Source organism: Heterodontus francisci, chromosome 23, assembly GCF_036365525.1.
Source record: "Heterodontus francisci isolate sHetFra1 chromosome 23, sHetFra1.hap1, whole genome shotgun sequence".
In the NCBI taxonomy this organism is placed as follows: Eukaryota; Metazoa; Chordata; class Chondrichthyes; order Heterodontiformes; family Heterodontidae; genus Heterodontus; species Heterodontus francisci.
Window position 1 is genome coordinate 28,952,334 of NC_090393.1, and position 19,301 is coordinate 28,971,634.

At 42.4% G+C, this 19,301-nt stretch overlaps 1 protein-coding gene across 8 annotated transcripts in view; it reads right to left on the reverse strand.

The window, feature by feature from the left end:
- Positions 1 to 19,301, reverse strand: part of LOC137382667 (rasGAP-activating-like protein 1) — a 385,434-nt gene that overhangs the window by 244,785 nt on the left and 121,348 nt on the right. For 7 of the 8 annotated variants that reach the window (XM_068054911.1, XM_068054910.1, XM_068054915.1 and 4 more), the window contains one exon: positions 3,382 to 3,443. The exons of the other annotated variant lie outside the window; for it this stretch is intronic. In XM_068054911.1, coding sequence (XP_067911012.1) covers positions 3,382 to 3,443 — 62 coding nt within the window. The remainder of the gene's footprint in view (positions 1 to 3,381; positions 3,444 to 19,301) is intronic. 8 annotated transcript variants of the gene reach the window in all.

Genomic DNA, 19,301 nt, shown 5'->3' on the forward strand with positions numbered 1-19,301 from the left:
CCCACTATGCTTTCCTTACACAGCTTCCCTCTCTTTTCTGTACATCTCTCATTCTGTATGACTCCCAACCAGCTTCTCATTATCTGTCACTGTCACATAGCAAATATGAAAAATAAATCGTTATCATTCAGATTCTCTCAAAACTGAGGATTTTTACTTTTTTGTGCAAAATTCCTGTACTCAGGCAGTAAATCCCGTTCCAAACGTTGAGTAGAGAAATTCATGGTATTGATTACAACATGGCAAACCAATTCCCCTAATAATGAAATATTCCATCTTGGTAGCTCATGACAGTTAGAAAATGAATAGTCTGCTCACAGACAATATATTATTTCTGATGAAACGTTAACTCTGTTTCTCTCTCCACAGGTGCTGTCAGACCTGCTGAGTATTTCCAGCACTTTCTGTTTTTATTGCAGATTTCTAGCATCCGCAGTATTTTGCTTTTATATTATTCCATATTAGTTTCATCTTCTTTCAACATTAATGTTTTAGTAGGAACTTATAAAGTGGGATGACTTCATTGTTTGTCGAACTCCTTTTTTCTGCTTCCATCTCTCGTTTTATCTATTTTGTAGACTACACAGTGAAGTTTTCCTTGATTGAGTAACCATGAAATCTAGAAATCACATTTATCTCAATTTCTTTTTTTCCAAAGTTATGCATTGCCTCTGTTTGATTCCATCCCGTCTATCTCTGCCTCTCTCAAATAAATCTTCAGTCTTAGCCCAGGAGGGAAAGTAACAAACTCTCAGATGCAGAAGTAAGCCACCTTTAAAATGAACAAAGAAAAGAACAAAGAAAATTACAGCACAGGAACAGGCCCTTTGGCCCTCCAAGCCTGCGCCGATCCAGATCCTCTATCTAAACATGTCGCCTATTTTCCAAGGGTCTGTATCTCTTTGCTTCCTGCCCATTCATGTATCTGTCTAGATACATCTTAAAAGACGCTATCGTGCCCGCGTCTACCACCTCCGCTGGCAACGCGTTCCAGGCACCCACCACCCTCTGCGTAAAGAACTTTCCACGCATATCCCCCCTAAACTTTTCCCCTCTCACTTTGAACTCGTGACCCCTAGTAATTGAATCCCCCACTCTGGGAAAAAGCTCCTTGCTATCCACCCTGTCTATACCTCTCATGATTTTGTACACCTCAATCAGGTCCCCCCTCAACCTCCGTCTTTCTAATGAAAATAATCCTAATCTACTCAACCTCTCTTCATAGCTAGCGCCCTCCATACCAGGCAACATCCTGGTGAACCTCCTCTGCACCCTCTCCAAAGCATCTACATCCTTTTGGTAATGTGGCGACCAGAACTGCACGCAGTATTCCAAATGTGGCCAAACCAAAGTCTTATACAACTGTAACATGACCTGCCAACCCTTGTACTCAATACCCCGTCCGATGAAGGAAAGCATGCCGTATGCCTTCTTGACCACTCTATTGACCTGCGTTGCCACCTTCAGGGAACAATGGACCTGAACACCCAAATCTCTCTGTACATCAATTTTCCCCAGGACTTTTCCATTTACTGTATAGTTCACTCTTGAATTGGATCTTCCAAAATGCATCACCTCACATTTGCCCTGATTGAACTCCATCTGCCATTTCTCTGCCCAACTCTCCAATCTATCTATATTCTGCTGTATTCTCTGACAGTCCCCTTCACTATCTGCTACTCCACCAATCTTAGTGTCGTCTGCAAACTTGCTAATTAGACCACCTATACTTTCCTCCCTTAATCACCTGCAATACCTTTATAGGAAAAGTAACAATTAACAGGAACAATAAAAATCAAAAGAAATGATGTACAAGCAGCCAATTCTCTCCTGTGTTGATTGTTAGTTTTTAGCTGTTAAATTAATTGCCAGAAGTGCTAGATCAGGCTTGTCACACATTCAGCTTGCACTGCTGGAGTGATAATCTTATTGTAATTAAGGTTTAAAAAACATTTCCCCCCATTTGCTAATGAGAATTGGCAATATAATCAAGGACAAACAACAAAATTAAAACAGGGGAAAAGAAAAGTGTGATCTATAGGCTTTAGTTAGGGCTGAATTAAAAATATATATTATTTGCCTTTGTTGCTTTTCAAAAATAAGTCCAAAGGAATATAATTTTAATTGCATTATTTCAGATATGGTAAACATCTTGTACTGTTTTTACTTTTCCCTCTTGGATTCTTAATCTAAGGGTTTATGGAAATTCTGAACACATTTTCCTACAAGACGATTCATTTTGTTTTGGTCCTCCACCATTTCCGCCACCTCCAGCATGATGCCACGACCAAATGCATCTTCCCCTCTCCTCCTCTCCCGTCAGCATTCCAAAGGGATCGTTCCCTCCGCGACACCCTGGTCCACACCTCCACTACCCAAGACATCTTGTCCCCTTCCCACGGCACCTTCCCCTGCAATCGCAGGAGGTGTAATACCTGCACTTTTACCTCCTCTCTCCTCACTATCCAAGGCCCCAAACTCTCCTTTCAGGTGAAGCAGCGATTTACTTGTACTTCTTTCAATTTAGTATACTGTATTCGCTGCTCACAATGCAGTCTCCTCTACATTGGGGAGACCAAACGTAGATTGGGTGACCACTTTGCGGAATACCTTCGTTCAGTCTGAAAACATGACCCCAAACTTCTTGTCGCTTGTCATTTCAACACACCCCACTGCTCTCATGCCAACATCTCTGTCCCGGGCTTGCTGCAGTGTTCCAGTGAACATCAACGGAAGCTCAAGGAACGGTACCTCATTTACCGATTAGGCACGCTACAGCCTACCGGACTGAACATTGAGTTCACTCATTTCAGAGCATGATGGGCCCCCACCCACCCCGCCCCACTTTTTTATTTTTAGTTTCACTTTTTATTTTTTATTTATTTTTGTTTGTTTCATCATTCATTTTTTTTTATCATGTGCCTGCCCACTTTTCTTTCATGTTTGTGCTTTTGGCTAGGGCTTTCATTATTCTGTCATTTAATACCCTCTCTGCACTAATGCTTTGTCTTTCACCACACTATTAACACACTCTTTGCCTTTGTCAGCTATTCTCTGTGGCCCTATGTCCCATCAACACCTTCCCTTTTCTTCTCTTTTTCCCCACCCCCACTTTATTTGCTTAAAACCTATTACATTTCTAACCTATGCCAGTTCTGATGCAAGGCCACTGACTTGAAACGTTAATTTTGCTTCTCTCTCCACAGAAGCTGCGGGATCTGCCGAGTATTATGTTTTTATTTCAGATTTCCAGCATCTGCAGTATTTTGCTTTTAATTTAATTAATTTTGTTGATTACCACTTCTTCTCAACAGCATCAAGAAAGAAACATCCGCTTTACAACTCGATTGCGCTAACTCAAACTCTCCAAAGGTTTCTTACCTTGTAAATGAGCTGCAATGTATTCCTTGTTAAGAGAGATCTTCCCAATGACATCATCATACCTGAAAAATTTAAACGGAAAAACATTTCAGTAGAAATTGGTGTTTATAAGCATGTGTCCCATTTCCGTTCATGAGCTCCAGGCAGCCTAGCCTCCACACCAGAAGAATGAAGTGAGAAAATGTTTCCATTTCTGAAAAGAAATTCTATTACATTTTAGCTATGCATAGGTGTGACTCTCTGTGCCATGATGACCTCAGTTATCTCAGAACAATGAACTGGTCAGGGTTGGAATTAGAATTAGTGCAGTGTTTCAGTTGGTAAATTTGATTCCAATAAGTAGTTATTTTTATTTTACATCAATCTAATACCCTGTTTACATTTTCTGCATGGAGAATTATTCAGTTCGGCAAAGGATTTCCCAAACTGAATGTGACCTCTTCCAAAACATTTACTAAGGGGTCTGCAAGTCAGTTCATTCATTGTGAGGTATTAAATGGCAGTTCTGATGGAAGGTCACAGACCTGAACCTGCTTCTCTGTCCACAGATGCTGCCTGACCTGTTGAGTATTTCCAGCATTTGCCGTTTTTATCTTATATTAAATGACTTTCCCTCTGCGGCCGGGAGCTTGACTAAGCTCCCGACGTGTGACACCGTAGCCGGGGGTGGGGGGCGGAAAATTGTGCTGGCAGCGGCCCGCCATTGAATCCGACGCGGAGAGTGCCGGGCCTGATCTTCCTGGCGTTGGCAAGGCCCAATGCAGCCCCCTGCACCCCCCCCCCCCCCCGTCACTGGGCAACAGGACATGGATTACCATATTTCAATTAATAAAATGAATGAGTTTAAATCTAATGCACCGCGATACCACCTTCGGGCCGCGATCTTCTGAGTGGCAGCCAGCACTCACATGCCTTCACTTTGCCGTCCAGGGAAGGCAGGCGCCACCGCGGTGGGAAAGGGGGCAATTTATGATTTTTAGTGCAGTGAGGGGGATGTCAAATTTACATCACTAGTGTAGGGGATGGTGGGAAGGGGTGACCTCTGCACATTTTTCAGTTTGGTGGGGGAGAAGGTCAAGTGTTGAAGGTAATTGTTTTTTTTGGGTGGGGGGAGAGGGCAGAGATTGAATTTAATCATTATTGGGGGGTGGGAAAGGGGTGATAAATTTCTCATCGGTACATGTGGGGGGGGGGCGGGTATTACTTTAAAAATGTAAATGAGCCAGCAGGGCTGACTGCCCTTTAAAAATGGCGCCAGCATCTGCGCACAGGCAGCTGATGCCATTGTCGGCATCGGAGAGCCCGCCTCCTCCATCTGATTGGGAGGAGGGCGGCCCGACCGGGTCATTATCATGGGCCAGTGTGAGGACGATCGTGGCAGCATGGCGGCGCGCAGACCGCATGTGCGGGCTGCCATTTTTTTATCCCGCCGCCAATCCCGGCCTGCGTGTGGCATGGATGAATTGTCATTCAAAATCGATCAGAAATTTGTATCAAATATTCAGAGTGATCTGATGTAACTCTGCGAAATACTTACTCCAAAATTTGACTGATTTATCATCTTTTACACAGGATATGCAAGAAACAAAGCAAGACCATATTCCCAAAACCTGAATAAAAATCTGAATGAAGGTGTGACTAATGTGATGGATTGCTTAGTAACTCCAGTCATGATTTTAACTGGGATCAATTTTCAGTGGGTAAGTTTTGGTGTCAGTTCACTGTAGAAAAAAAGACGCTGGAGGTATATTAACTACCAGGCCTTATGTGAATGCCATCAGCTGACTTCCCACCCATTCCGAACTGGAAATCGGTGGAACAGGCGCAAATTTGCATGGCCAAGATGTTATCTGTCATACGTGGAACGGTCTGCTTGGTCATCCGATGAGAAAATCATGATCGGGTGGTGAGGGGGGCAAGATTTCTGCAGGAGAGGTCTAAAATTTCCATGTAAGGTCCGGAGGAGCTCCTCTTCGCCACCCAAAGCAATAACAACAAATTTTCAAATTACCTTTCGAGCCCTCTTTTTGCCCCACTTCATTTTAACACTGGGTTGACCTAGTGGGAAAAACACTGTCATTTCCCAATTCCTACTAATGAGCTAGCCAGAAACCTCCATATAATGGATCCTTAACATTCAGAAGGGATCGTCTGACAGAAACTACAACTAGTCTGCTCAGGATATCTTCAGACAGTCTGTTAAGGATATTTTCAGACAAGGTACAGGAGGTCAGTTTGGTGAAATTACTCAATTTCTATGGTGCTTACATGCAAATCTTCGAAGATGGCAGGAAAAGTTAACAAAGCACTTAATAAAGCAAATGGGATCCTAGACTTTACAAATCAAGGCGCAGAGTCCAATAGCCAGGAAGTTATGCAAAACACTAGTCCAACCCTAGCTGGAGTATTGTGTCCAATTCTGGGAATTACACTTTAGGAAGAATATGAAGCCTTTGAAGAAGATGCCGAGGAACGTTATAAGAATGGTTCCAGAGATGAGGTTTTATAGTTACATGGAAAGATGGGAGAAGCTGCGGTTGTTCTCCTTAGAGGCCAAGAAGCGATTTGATATAGCTGTTTAAAATCATGAACGGTTTTGATAGAGTAAATGAAGGAAATTGTTTCCAATAGCTTAAGTGTCGATAACTAGAAGGCACAGATTTATGGTGATTGTCAAAAGAGCCACAGGCAATATGAGAAAAATCTTCTTTATTCAATTAGCAGTTAGGATTTGGAATGCACTGCCTGATAAGGGGGCAAAAACAGATTCAATAGTAGCCTTCAAAAGAAAATTAGATAAATACTTCAAGGATAAAAAATTGCAGGGGTATGGAGAAAGAGCGAGGAAGTGCAACGAACTGCATTGATCTTCAAAAGAGCTGGCACAGGCACACAGCTCCTTCTGTGCTGTACTATTCTATGATTCTATTCAGCCTACTGTGTCCCTTTTGAGGCAACACAGTACTTTAGGCCTTAATCTGCAAACTCATGTAAGCCATTATTGTACTATTTTCAAGGCACAGTCCACAAGTCTGCATTCACAGGCAAAAATCAGGCCCCCTCCCTCAGCATTACTCCTACTCAAGTCCTGCTACTACTGGAAGTTATAGTGATCATGCATACCATGAGTGGGAATCCCTTTCTCACAAGAACAGGAATTCCGACAAAATATGCAGTAGCCAGAATCACTTCTGGTAAAAGTTAGGCTTGGGTAAGAGAAGCGTAGTGGGGAAAGTGAATGTGAGAAAGGAAAGGGGAAGGGAAGAGGGTAGAATGGTGCTTTAGGAGAGCAGGATGACAGGGAAGAAGGCAGGAGCATTGTTTGAGCATGAGGGAGACAGGAGGGAACCAGCATCAACTGGTAGAGGAAGAAAAAGAGTGCTAGCTTGAACAGGGTGGGAGGGGAGTTGAAGAAGAGTACCTACTTAAACTGGTCGGAAGAGAAGAAGTGTGCCAAGTTGAATCAAGTGGGAGGAGATGGAGGAGAGTTGCTTTCAAGATTTTGAAGGAAAAAGAGTGCTAGCTTGAACTGAGGAGAAAAGAGTGCTATTGTGAACTGACAATGTTGGAAAGAAAGAATAAAAATAATTTGCACTTATATAGCATCTTTCACAACCTCAGGACATTCCAAAACATGTTTCAGCCAATGAGATATTTTTGAAGTGTAGTCACTGCTGAAATGTGGAAACACATCAGCCAATTTGCCTTTGCAGCTATAGTTCTACTTAGTTCAAGATTAGAACTAGTGAGGAGTAGGTCAAGGGTTTAGCAGAACTTATCAGGCCAGGTGGCATCATTTGGCTAAGAAAAAGGAAGTTTTTTTCCTACACCAAAGCAAACTCAATGGTAGAAAATACAGTGCAGGTTGTACTGGTGTTAATTGCACTTGAATATTATACTGAAGTGAAAGCTCCAGTTATTATTTTAAACTCTAAATCCAATGCTGCTTCTGCTCCTTTTTATTAGGATGGGATATACTATAATTCTTTTATTACTCCATGCTCACACTACTTTCTACATTTACCTAGCTAAAGTGGTGGAGCCAATACATATCACATACTTGAATTTGTCTCCTTTGAGACTCTCACACACTGTGCCTGTTACCATCGATAAGTTACTATTTAGTATTATCACTAGACATATGTTGCAGGCACTATATGCAGTTAGTGACTGTTTGGTACAACCACTATTAAAAATGAAAATGGTCACCAAAGAGATCAGATTGTAAAGAACAGCAGCCAGGAAGAGCTGATTGTTCAATTTCTAATAATGAAAAACAAGTCAGCTCTGAAGTTTTACCATCTTTATAGGCAATAGATCATCACTTGAAAGTTGGTGCTAGGACAGGCCTTATGTTTATTGTACTTAGAACTAAATGTTTTAACTACATACTAATACATCGCTCAAACGATTGAAAACTATGCAATTGGTTTATAAATAATTAACATGTAAAGATAGCTTGCTGCATCAGTTGCATGTAAACAATACTTTGGGTCTATGGAGACAATTAACAAACTCAATTTTAATTATTGAATTCATCTATCATGATCCATGCATAATTTTCAACAGAAATGCAATCTGCTTTCCCAATAGTCCTTTTGCAATCCCACAAACTGCACATAGCATACATCGTAGGACAGAGGATGCAATTGGATTTCAGTGAGCTCAAGGTGATGAAACAAGTAGACATTACAATGCACACTGGATATAGAAAAAGAATCAACTCAGCTCTGGTATGTCACGGCTAATTTTTAGTTCAGTGGTTAACTCCTGCATACGAATGCTATAAATTGTGTCAATGGTAAATCTACCACAACAAAAGAGTTGAGGGCCAGGAGATAAGCTGCATTAGTGACAGACGAACATTTTACAACAGCAACAAGAACGTATATTTATATATATCTCTCGTGTAATAAAATGTCCCAAGGTGCTTCACAGCAGCGTTATAAAACAAAAAATAACACAGAGCCACATAAGGAGATATTAGGTCAGATGACGAAAAGCTTGGTCAAAGAGGTAGGTTTTAAGAAGTTTCTTAAAGGAGGAAAGCAAGGAAGTGAGGGGGATAAGTATAGGGAGGGAATTCCAGAGCTTGGGGCCTAGGCAATTGAAGGTACAGCCACCAGTCACGGAGCAATTAAAATCAGGATGCTCAAGAGCCAGAATTGAGGAGTGCAGATATCTCAGAGGGTAGTAGGGCTGCAGGAAATTACAGAAATAGGGAGGGGTGAGGCCATGGAGGGATTTGAAAACAAGGATTAGAGGTTTTAAATCAAAATGTTGCTTAACCAGGAGCCAATGTAGGTCAGCGAACACAGGGGTGATAGGTGAACGGGACTTGGAGCAAGTAAGGACAAGGGCAACAGAAGTTTGGATGACCTCAAGTTTACAGAAGGTAGAATGTGGGAGACCAGCCAGGAGTGCCTTGGAATAGTCAAGTCTAGAGGTAATGAAGGTATAAATGAGGATTTCAGAAGCAGATGAGCTGAGACAGGTCGAAGTCAAGCGATGATACAGAGGTTGAAATAGGCAGTCTTAGTGATGGTGCGAATATGTGGTCGGAAGTGACACCAAGATTGCGAACAGATTGGTTTAATTTCAGACTGTTGCCAGGGAGAGGGATGGAGTCAGTAGCTAGGGAACAGAGTTTGGAGCAGGGACCGAAAACAATGGCTTCAGTCGTCCTAATATTTAATTGGAGGAAATTTCTGCTCATCCAGTATTGCATTTTGATATAAAAGCAAAATACTGCGGATGCTGGAAATCTGAAATAAAAACAAGAAATGCTGGAACCACTCAGCAGGTCTGGCAGCATCTGTGGAAAGAGAAGCAGAGTTAACGTTTCGGGTCAGTGACCCTTCTTCGGAACTGTCTTCAGTCACTGACCTGAAACGTTAACTCTGCTTCTCTTTCCACAGATGCTGCCAGACCTGCTGAGTATTTCCAGCATTTCTTGTTTTTATTTGCATTTTGATAAGCAGTCTGATAATTTAGCAACAGTGGAGGAGTCAAGAGAGGTGGTGGTGAGGTGGAGCTGAGTGTCATCAGCATACATGGGAAAACTAACAACGTGCTTTTGGATGATGTCATCAAGGAGCAGCATATAGATGAGAAATAGGATGGGGCCATGGGGGACACCAGAGGTAACGGAGTGGGAGCAGGAAGAGAAGCCATTGCAAGTTTCAGGACAAAGCAACTCTCTTGATCGGCACCCCATCCGCCACCTTAAACATTCACTCCCTCCTCCACCAGCATACAGTGGTAGCAGTGTGTACCATAACTAAGATGCACTGCAGCAATACACCCAAGGATCCTTCAACAGCACCTTCCAAACCCCGTGACCTCTACTACCTAGAAGGACAAGGGCAGCAAACGCATGGGAACACCACCATCTACAACTTCCCCACCAAGCCACATACCATTCGGACTTGGAACTATATCACCGTTCCTTCACTGTCAATGGGTCAAAAATCTGGAACTCCCTCCCTAACAGCACTGTGGGTGTACCTACACCAGATGGACTGCAGCAGTTGAAGAAGGGCAACTAGGGATGAGCAACAAATGCTGGCCTTGCCAGCAATGCCCACATCCTATGAAAGAATTTTAAAAAGTGATACTCTGTCTTCGATTAGATATATAAGAATGGAACCAGGAGAGAGCAGTTACCCCCCAGCTGGACAACAGTGGAGAGTCACTGGAAGAGGATGGTGTGGTCAACCATGTCAAAGACTGCAGACAGGTCAATAAGGACAAAAAAGGATAGTTTAACTTTGGCACAGTCACATAGAATGTCATTTATGAATTTGAAAAGAGCAGTTTTGGTCTTTGGTGGAGGTGGCAATTTGATTGGAGGAATTCAAACATGGAGTTCCTTAAAGATGGGCACAGATTTGGGAGGCAACAACAAGTATGAGGACATTGGAGAGGAAAGGGAGGTTGGAGATGAGGGTGCAAAGATGGTGGAGTCAAGGGTTGGTATTTTGAGAAGAGTGATTACGGCAGATGTAAAGGAGAGAGGGACAACAGCTGAAGAGAGAGAACCATTAACAATATCAGCTAACATGGAGAACAAGGGGGAAGTGAAAGTAGGAATGTCACAGACAGGCACAATTTCAAAATGTGCAGATGACACAAAACTTGGAAGTATTGTGAACTGTGAGGAGGATAGTGACAAACATCAAGACAAAATAGACAGGTTTGTAGAATGGGCGGACAAGTAGCAGATGAAATTTAATGCAGAAAGGTGTGAAGAGATTCATTTTGGTAGGAAGAATGAGGAGCGGCAATATAAATTAAAGGGTACAATTCTAAATTGGGTGCAGGAGCAGAGGGACCTGGGGGTATATGTGCACAAATCATTGAAGGTTACAGGGCAGATCGAGAAAGTGGTTAATAAAGCATACGGGATCCTAGGCTTTATAAATTGGGGCATAGAGTACAAAAGCAAGGAAGTTATGATAAACCTGTATAAAACTCTGATTCAGCCTCAACTGGAGTATTGTGTCCAGTTCTGGGCACCACAATTTCACAAGGATGTGAAGGCAATAGAGAGAGTGCAGAAAAGATTCACGAGAATCGTTCCAAGGATGAGAAACTTCAGTTATGTGGATAGGTTGGAGAAGCTGGGGCTGTACGCCTTGGAGAAAAGATTAAGAGGAGATTTGATAGAGGTGTTCAAAATCATGAGGGGTCTGGCCAGAGTAGAAAGGGAGAAACTGTTTCCACTGGCAGAAAGATCCGGAGCCAGTGGACACCGATTTAAGGTGATTGGCAAAAGAAGCAATGGCGACATAAGGAAAAACTTTTTACACAGCGAATGGTTGGGATCCCGAATGTCCTGTCTGAGAGTGTGGTGGAGGCAGATTCAATCGAGGCATTCAAAAGAAACTTGACAATTAACGAAGAGAAAAAATTTGCAACGCCATGGGTAAAAGGCTGGGGACTGGGGCTAAGTGAGTTGCTCTTGCAGAGAGTCGACACAGACACAACAGAACAAATGGCCTCCTTCTGTACTGTAACCATTCAATGATTTAATGGTTCTAAGTTGTAAACTTGTATAGCAGGCATACAAGTAGTCTGTCTTTCACAAAAGGTGCAAAGCACCTATATATGAGCCATTTTTTAATTGTTCATAGGATGTGGGCATCGCTGTCCAGGCCAGTATTTATTACCCATCCCTAATTGCCCTTGAGAAGGTGGTGGTGAGCTGCCTTCTTGAACCACTACAGTTCGTGTGGTGTAGGTACACCAGGGAATTTTGACCCAGGGACAGTGAAGGAACGGTAATATAGTTCCAAGTCAGGATGATATGTGACTTGGAGGGGATCTTGCAAGGTGATGCTATTCCCATACGTCTTTTTGTCCTTCTAGGTGGTAGAGGTTGTGGGTTTCAAAAGTGCTGTCAAAGGAGGCTTGAAGAGTAGCTGCGGTGCATCGTGTAGATGGTACACACTGCTGCCACTGTACGCTGCTGGTGGAGGGAGTGATTGTTTAATTAAGTGGATGAGGTGCCAATCATGAGGGCTGTTTTGTCCTGGATGGTGTCAAGTTTCTTGAGTGCTGTTGGAGCTGCATTCATCCAGGCGGAGAACATTCCTTCACACTCCTGACTTGTGCCTTGTAGATGGTGTACAGGCTTTGGGGAGTCAGGAGGTGAGTTACTTGCCACAGTATTCCCAGTCTCTGACTTGTATTTATATGCCAGATCTATTCAAATAATAAAATAAATTCTATTTATATATACAAAATTTCACACTGGAGAAAAGCATTCAGATCCATATATAAACATGATGCATTCATCATCATTGATTTTGATCTTTCTGAAACTGTGTCTGAGTAAGAATAATGCAGTCACGTTGCACTTCAGGCTGACTTTCATGCTGTTTGTGTGACAACAGAAATTGTAATGTACATTAATCTCCAGATCTATTCTACTTCCTCCACCTATTTGCCACAATTAAGCATACTTCTATTACAGTATGATTACATGAAGAATGCAGAGACAAATGAGCCATGCATCCATAAAAAGGACTTATCTTAAAGAATTTGAAATCTAGTGCAGAACATGCACTATACGGGGCCGTGACATATAGAGTCATAGAGTTATACAGCACAGAAGCAGGCCCTTTGGCCCATCGTGTCCATGCCAACCATCAAGCACCTATCTATTCTAATCCCATTTTCCAGCACTTGGCTCATAGCCTTGTATGCTATGGCGTTTCAGGTGCTCATCTAAATATTTCTTAAATGTTGTGAGGGTTCCTGCTTCTACCGCTCCTTCAGGCAGTGCGTTCCAGATTCCAACCACCCTTTGGGTGAAAATTTTTTTCCTCAAATCCCTTCTAAACCTCCTGCCCCTTACCTTAAATCTATGCCCATTGGTTATTGACAACTCCGCTAAGGAAAAAGTTTCATCCTGTCTACCCTATCTATACCCCTCATAATTTTGTATACCTCTATCGGGTCCCCCCTCAGCCTTCTCTGCTCTAAGGAAACCAACCCTAACCTATCCAGTCTCTCTTCATAGCTGAAATGCTCCAGCCGAGGCAACATCCTGGTGAATCTCCTCTGCACCCTCTCCAGTGCAATCACATCCTTTCGATAGTGTGGTGACCAGAACTGTACACAGTACTCCAGCTGTGGCCTATCTAACCTTTAATACAGCTCCATCATAACCTCCCTGCTCTTATATTCTATGCCTCGGCTGATAAAGATAAGTATCCCATATGCCTTCCGAACCACCTATCTACCTGTGCTGCTGCCTTCAGTGATCTATGGACAAGTACACCAAGGTCCCTCTGACCCTCTGTACTTCCTAGGGTCCTACCACCCATTGTATATTCCCTTGCCTTGTTAGTCCTCCCAAAATGCATCACCTCACACTTCTCAGGATTAAATTCCATTTGCCACTGCTCTGCCCATCTTACCAGCCCATCTATATCATCCTGTAATCTCAGGCTTTCCTCCTCACTATGTACGACACCACCAATTTTCATGTCATCTGTGACCTTACCGATCATACTTCCTTAAGTCACGTCTAAATCATTAATGTACACTACAAACAGCAAGGGTCCCAGCATCGATCCCTGCAGTATACCACTGATCACAGGCTTCCAAACGCAAAAACAATCCTCGACCATCACCCTCTGCCTCCTGCCACTAAGCCTATTTTGGAAACAATTTGCCAAATTGCCATGGATCCCATGGGCTCTTACCTTCTTAAACAATCTCCCATGCGGGACCTTATCAAAAGCCTTACTGAAGTCCATGTAGACTACATCAACTGCTTTACCCTCATCTACACATCTAGTTACCTCCTCAAAAAATTCAATCAAGTTTGTTAGACATGATCTCCCCCTAACAAAGCCATGTTGACTATTCTTGATTAATCCCTGCCTCTCCAAGTGGAGATTAATCCTGTCCCTCAGAATTTTTTCCAATAGTTTCCCTACCACTGATGTTAGACGCACCGACCTGTAATTATCTGGTTTATCCCTACTACCCTTCTTGCATAATGGTACCACGTTCGCTGTCCTCCAGTCCTCTGGCACCTCTCCTGTGGCCAGAGAGGATTTGAAAATTTGTGTCAGAGCTCCTGCTATCTCCTCCCTTGCCTCACATAACAGCCTAGGATATATCTCATCTGGGCCTGGGGATTTATCCACTTTTAAACCTGCTGAAACCACTAAAACCTCCTCCCTTTCGAAGCTAATTTGTTCGAGTATATCACAATCCCCCTTCCTGATCTCTACACCTACATCATCTTTCTCCATAGTGAACACAGATGAACAGTAATCATTTAAAACCTCACCTATGTCCTCCGGATCCACACACAGATTGCCACGTTTGTCTCTAATGGGCCTTACTCTTTCGTTAGTTATCCTGTTGCCCTTAATATACTTTTAAAACGCCTTGTGATTTTCCTTTATCTTGCCTGCCAGTGTTTTTTCATGCCCCCTCATTGCGCTCCTAATTACTTTTTTAAGTACCCCCCTACACTTTTTATACTCCTCTAGGGCCTCCGCTGTTTTTGCTCTGGGGTGGGCAGTTTTTCAGACAGCCACATACACAATCTAAAATTTGTTTCACTCCCAATACGTATTATCATAGCTGGTCATATTAGACAATAGTCCTTTCCAATGCAATTTTTATCATCAAGTTAATGGTCTCTAGGGAATGTATGCTGCACTACGTGAGGCTATTTTGTTGTTACAGCTTTGTGAATTTCAGCATGCTCATACGAAATGTACAGATAAAAGCTCTACAAGGTTTGATTTGTCAGTGTTGCATGTTGCTTCATAGCACTGTCTTTGAAGTACAGCATGTCAACATTAAGCCTGTAATGAGTTTCAGCCTTTGGAGCTGATGAGTCATATTATATATGTGATGGAATCAGAGTGCATTATGTCAGTGCTACTGAAGGCAGGAGATCTGAACTACAAGTAGCCCAATATCAGAGCCACTAGGGATACTTGATCAAGGGAATAGAGAATGAGATGTCAGCTACAGAAAGCACAATAATAATTTGAAGTCACAAAATGTGTAGTGTCCAAATCAGGATTCCATCATACAATTGGGTCATTTTGATTTTGTGCGATTGTGTACAACAGTTGACAACGAATCGAAAGCCTAACTTACATCTCTCCTGATTTTTATATCCATTGACTTCAAGGTTTTATATAAATTTAACATTTCCTCCCCGATGTATTCTATTCCTCTAGAAATAAACATCAATACTTTGCCCTTTCTAGTGGCTTTTCAGCTCATGTTGCAACTCTTACTGATTCCTTTGCTCCTCCACCCCATTTAAATTCTTACCTTCCAAGGAAAAGTGTTTGCTTTATTCCTCCTACCAAAATAAAATAAACCACTTTTCACACTTCATTATCTTGAACTGCATTTGCTGCTTTCCTGCCCACTCTTCAAGCTTGTTTATACCTTCGTGTATTTTAGTGCAGTCCTCCACATTATTAGCTATACCGCACAATTTGTTATCATCTTCAAATTTTGACACCATACCCCCATTTTCTGAGTCCAAATTATTTTAATATTTATGGTGAACAACAGTGGTTCCCAACATAAATCCCCATGGGACAACACTTCCTAGCTCTATAGCTTTTGGGTCTAAAGGGATCAAAGGGTATGGGGCGAAAGCAGGAACAGGTTACTGAGTTGGATGATCAGCCATGATCACAATGAATGGCGGAGCAGGCTCGAAGCTATGTTTCTATGTTTCCGCCCATCTGAGAAACTGCCTTTAACTCCTACCCTCTGTTTGTAATTTTGCAGCTATTTTTATATGCAAATTGCTTTTAGAGCAATATTAAATATCTGGACTACATTTGGCATCCGACTGCTTTAAAACCAGTTTCAGTACTGTTCATTTCAAATTAGAATATTGTATCTGTCCATTTGGACCAAATGCTCAATGTTGTCCATTGTAGTGCTTCCAAATTGTCCACCGCCAACCCCCCCCCCCACCCCAGCCCCACCAATGTTCCAACTGTTTAAATTTCAAATAGGTACTTCTCCAGCTACTGTGATACAGATTGAACCATCTTCTAATTCAAAACATTTTTTCCAGACTACGAATGCTACTGGAATGCATGCATAATAATAAAAATTCTAATTTGGCATTCTGATACACATTTATTTACCTAGTCTGCTCAATACTGTGTATTTCCCTCATCCACTGTATCTACATCCATCGATCTCTTCTATTATAAGTCATGTCTGGCCATCCAGAAACACGCAATAAAACATTGTTCCCAGTTGACTCAGAAGAGCATTTGGGTGCTTGCTTCTTCTATCCAGGAAGTAATGACAATAGGATAACTATTCTATCAACACCCATAAACATCAAGCACTGCCAAGGCCTGAAGGCCTTTCTGTCATCCAAGGCATACAATCACTGCCAAGCTCTGAAATTATTCCTGCCATCCTGGATCTACAATTACCACAGATCCCTCTATCAAAGGCACATGATTACATGCCAACTGGCAGCACAGTGGTCACCAGGTATATGAAGCTGAACAACATACCAACACCTCTATCACTGCATATCTTCTTTTGTCCGTGCTCTGCCTATTCACTCTGTCTGTTCTGCAATACAATGTACATGCAAGTCACACTGACCATTGAGAAATAGTCTTGCTTTCTGACATCTTCTAAAACGTATTGATCAGCCCAGTACTGTATCACACTTCTGACACAGAATTAATATTCCTGGCAAAACCTACTGCAAAATTTCTCAATAGCGGCTAGTGCAACGGAAAGCTCCCAATTCTCCTAGTGTCCTAGTTAATATTTATCCCTTAATCAACAACATTAAAAATAGAAGCAAAATACGGCAGATGCTGGAAATCTGAAACAAAAAGTGCTGGAAATACTCAGCAGGTCTGGCAGCATCTGTGGAGAGAGAAGCAAAGTTAACGTTTCAGGTCTGTGACCTTTCATCAGATAGATTATAATGTGGAGAAGTGTGAAGTTATCCAGTTTGGAAGGAAAAATAGAAAAGCAGAATTTTTTCAATGGTGAGAGAATGGGAAATGGTGGTACTCAGAGGGACCTGGATTTCCTTATTCATTAATCACAGAAAGTTAACATGCAAGTACAGCAAGCAATTAGGAAAGCAAATGGTACGTTATCTTTTATTGCAAAGGGATTAGCATATAAGAGCAAAGAAGTCTTAACTACAAGTGTCTAGGGCCTTGGAGAGACCACACATGGAGTACTGTGTACAGTTTTGGTTTCCTTACCTAAGGAAGGATAGACTTGCCTTGGAGGGAGTGCAACAAAGATTCAGTAGACTGATTCAGGGGATGAGGGATGTCCTCTGAGAAGACATTGAGTAGACTGGGACTATATTCCCTGGAATTTAGAAGAATGAAAAGTGATCGAATTGAAACATCTAAAATTCTTACAGGGCTTGATACGGTAGATGCTGGAAGGATGTTCCCCCCTTGCTGGGGAGTCTAGAACTAGGGATCACTGTCCCAGAATAAAGGTTTGGCCATTTAAGACTGAGGTGAGTAGAAATTTCTTCACTCAGACTTCTGGATCTTTGGAACTCTCTAACTCAGAAGGTTGTGGGTTCTCCATAACTGAACATATTCAAGTCAGAGATCGATAGATAGAGAGATATGGATACTAAGGGAAATCAGGTATATGGGGATAGCATGGGAAGGTGGAATTGAGGTAGAAGATTATCCACGATGGTACTGAATGGCAGAGCAGGCTTGAAGGGCTGACTAGCCTACTCCTGCTCCTATTTCTTATCTTCCTATGTTCTTAATCACATTGCTGTTTGTGGGATTTACTGTGCACAGATTGGTTGCCATACAGCAGCCTGAAATCCTACACTTGCTGCATTCTCCAGCGACCTGCTTGGGGGTGCCCAGAATGTGTCTGCGGTTCGCCAGTCTCTTTAAATGAGCCCCAGGGCCCAACATCAAATGCGCCTCTAACCTACTGATTCTGCAGCAGGGAGTATTTGCACCAACAGGTTCATGAGTCTACTTCATTGGAGCAAAAAAAACCTGCAAGTTAGTGCTCATTTATTTCTTCCAGACTGTGTTGTTTCAAACTGTTTAGAATAGGTATATTGACGAGGATAGGTTTACCCAACTTAACCAGGGATGATGTAGCTGTTTCAATTTTACTATGATGGAATATTGTAATTGCAGTCTCACTTCATGTCCATGCTGTTTCCTAGTTGTCTAAGTGCACTAAGTGAAGTAGAACCAAGCTATGTACAGGGTTAGTTGGTAGCACTCTTGCCTCAGAGTCAGAAGGCTGTGGGTTCGACTCCAGGACTTAAGCACAAAAGATGAGGCTGCTACTCCAGTACTAGGACCACTGCTTTTTTGATATGCATAAATGACTTGGGATATTAGAATACAGAATAAAATTTCAAAATTTGCCAATAATACCAAACTTGGAGGTATGGCAAACAGTGAGGATGATACCAATCAACTGCAACAGGACTAGATAGGCTAGCAGAATGGTCAGAAAAGTGGCAGATAGAATTTAATACAGAGAAGTACGACAGAGGTGATGCATTTTGGCAGAAGGGATAGGGAGAGGCAATGCATACTTAATGGCACAGTTCTAAAGGGTGTGCAAGGACAGAGGGACATGGGGGTTCATGTGCATAGATCTTTGAAGGTGGCAGAAGAGAGTTGTTAGCAAAACATATGGGATCTTGGGCTTCATAAATAGAGGCATAGAGTACCAAAGCAGGGAAGTTATGCTGAACCTTTGTAAAGCTCTGGTTAGGCCACAACTAGAGTATTGTATCCAGTTCTAGACACTACACTTTAGGAAGAATATGAAGGTCCTTAAGAGGGTGCAGAGAAGATTTACCAGAATGGTTCCAGGGATGAGGGATTTTAGCTACAAGGTTAGGTTGGAGAAGCTGGGGTTGTTCTCCTTGGAGCAAAGAAGGAGAAGGGGAGATTTGATAGAGGTGTGCAAAAAGTTGCCACTGGGTCAGGGGGCACTCCAAGAGTTGTGGATTGCCTCTAAAGGAGGGAATTCCCCTCCCCCCACCCACTGGCACCCTAGGACCTGGCTGCATTTTCTTGCGGCAGCGGACTCCTCCGCCTTCAATTAAATTGATTTGTCACTTAGGATCTCAATTGGTCTGGGGCAGAAGGCCGACTCGGCCGAAATTGAAAGGCACTGGGAAGGCAACAGGTACTCCACCCTGCCTTCTGACGCAATTTTATGCCCCTCCCCCAACTTCCTTTCCCCTCTCTATGGGGCCTATAAAATTCATCCTTATGACTCTGTGACATGATGAAAGTGCAAGTTGTTTATCCAATGCATACAATTAGATTGGCTTAGCAACTGATACTACATCATAGATATTTACAGCACACAAATTTCTATTATGATGGTAACAAACATAAAATGAAGAT